The sequence below is a fragment of the Mus caroli genome, chromosome 4 (genome assembly GCF_900094665.2).
Source record: "Mus caroli chromosome 4, CAROLI_EIJ_v1.1, whole genome shotgun sequence".
In the NCBI taxonomy this organism is placed as follows: domain Eukaryota; kingdom Metazoa; phylum Chordata; class Mammalia; order Rodentia; family Muridae; genus Mus; species Mus caroli.
Window position 1 is genome coordinate 19,852,091 of NC_034573.1, and position 1,621 is coordinate 19,853,711.

General features: G+C 37.7%; 1 protein-coding gene across 1 annotated transcript in view; it reads left to right on the forward strand.

The window, feature by feature from the left end:
• The window catches only part of Ndufaf4 (NADH:ubiquinone oxidoreductase complex assembly factor 4), a 5,390-nt gene extending 4,104 nt beyond the window's left edge, over window positions 1-1,286 (forward strand). Inside the window, exon 4 of the mRNA XM_029476869.1 lies at window positions 917-1,286. Coding sequence (XP_029332729.1) covers window positions 917-963 — 47 coding nt within the window. The 3' untranslated portion in view covers window positions 964-1,286. The remainder of the gene's footprint in view (window positions 1-916) is intronic.
• The last annotated feature ends 335 nt before the right edge of the window (window positions 1,287-1,621 follow it).

A 1,621-nucleotide genomic window follows, 5' to 3' on the forward strand; every position in this document is an offset into this window, starting at 1 on the left:
TTGGTTTGTTCTTTGTAGTAGACACTGAAAGCAAGAGTCCTCCTGACTCCTATAAGACTGGCATTGTGTTAGGGACAGATAATCAGCAGGGAAACACAGTGACTATATTTCCCAAGTGAAGAAAGAGAGAAAACTGAGTGAAAAGAAAGAAAAATATATATTACTATTCTAGAGATGAAAAATCCATGAGGGTCTTTTTAATGTTTTAAATTGGTTTTAAATATGAAATAATTTTGTAGAAGAATTAGTGGTATCTGACATGCTGGTGGCTGTCTCTCTTTTGACAAATAGAAATAGGTAACTTGAAAAGGTTTCTAAGAGCGAGGCAATACTTAAAGATTATTTGAACAAATAACTTCTTTAATTTAGAAATAAGAGAAGTATGAAAGAACAGCTAAAAATAAGAGGATCCAATTTGATAACCAAACATTTATACCTGTTTTTATTCTAGGAGGAAAAATAACCAGTAGAAGTATAGAATAAATCCCCGAAGGGACCTAGAAAGTTACCGATTCATTCACTTAAACTCTGGAATGGCACCTTCCAGTAATAGAATCTCAGATAAGGTGAAATGAGTTTGGCTCATTCTGGCATGTTATACCTGTGGGTTCTTGCCCATATTGTTTGACCTCTCTGAAATTGAATTTCTGTAAAAGTATACCTGCCTTATATAAGTTCCAGGACACCAGTGAAGATAAATGACAAAAGACCAGGCAAATACAAAGTCTTGTAGTTAAAATGGGTGTCCACAGAACACACTACGGAGTTACCTGTCGTTTATGATGCAAGGAAGCCAGAGTTTAGGTTCTCGAAATCCTAGTAGTATTTTTACTTATTCTGTAAAATGAAATACATTTCAAAAGGACAGAATGGAGTTGGGGTAACTGGGCTCGTCCATATTCTTTCACGGGAACAGACAGACTACTTGCCTCGAGATTCCACGGGAAAAGATGTGGAAGATGAGATGAATGCAGCATGGTGATGGAGGGAGCCAGATGGAACAGCAAAGATGGGAGGTGACTGGAGAGTTTGTCAGCTTCTTCATATCTAGTTCCAGTGAAGAAACTATCCCTACTTATTTGTGATTTAATACAGGCGTTTAAGGGAACACACTAATTCCAATCATTGCTGATTATGGTGGAAAGTGCCGTCACAACCATCCTCCATTCATTCAAAATGAATATGTGAATCAGCAGTACTGACTCAGGTTTCCTGGGTGGCTCGCAGATGTAAATATGGTTTCTTAACTGGTATCACACAATAAAATTCTTCCATTTTGCACATTAGCCCACTTTTCTGTTTTTTTCTTTCATGTAGAACACTAATTGTAACGTCACACAAGGTGTATGAAATTTACATTTGGAAAAGTGGAGTTTAGATGTCGGTTCCTTAACTAGCTGTATCTGACGTGTCTTCGACTGTACAACCAGGAATTGAAGTGCAGGTTATATACCGGACACAAACCTAGGTGCCTTACATGTCTTAGCGTTGGTTGTTAACATTACCACAAGCGTGAAGTTAAGAATGCTTTCCTGGGAAAGTTGCAGCCCGGGAAACTTCAGTAACTACAAAGATGAGTGGATACTGAAGAGTAAACGGAATATTTTGTACTGACTACTAC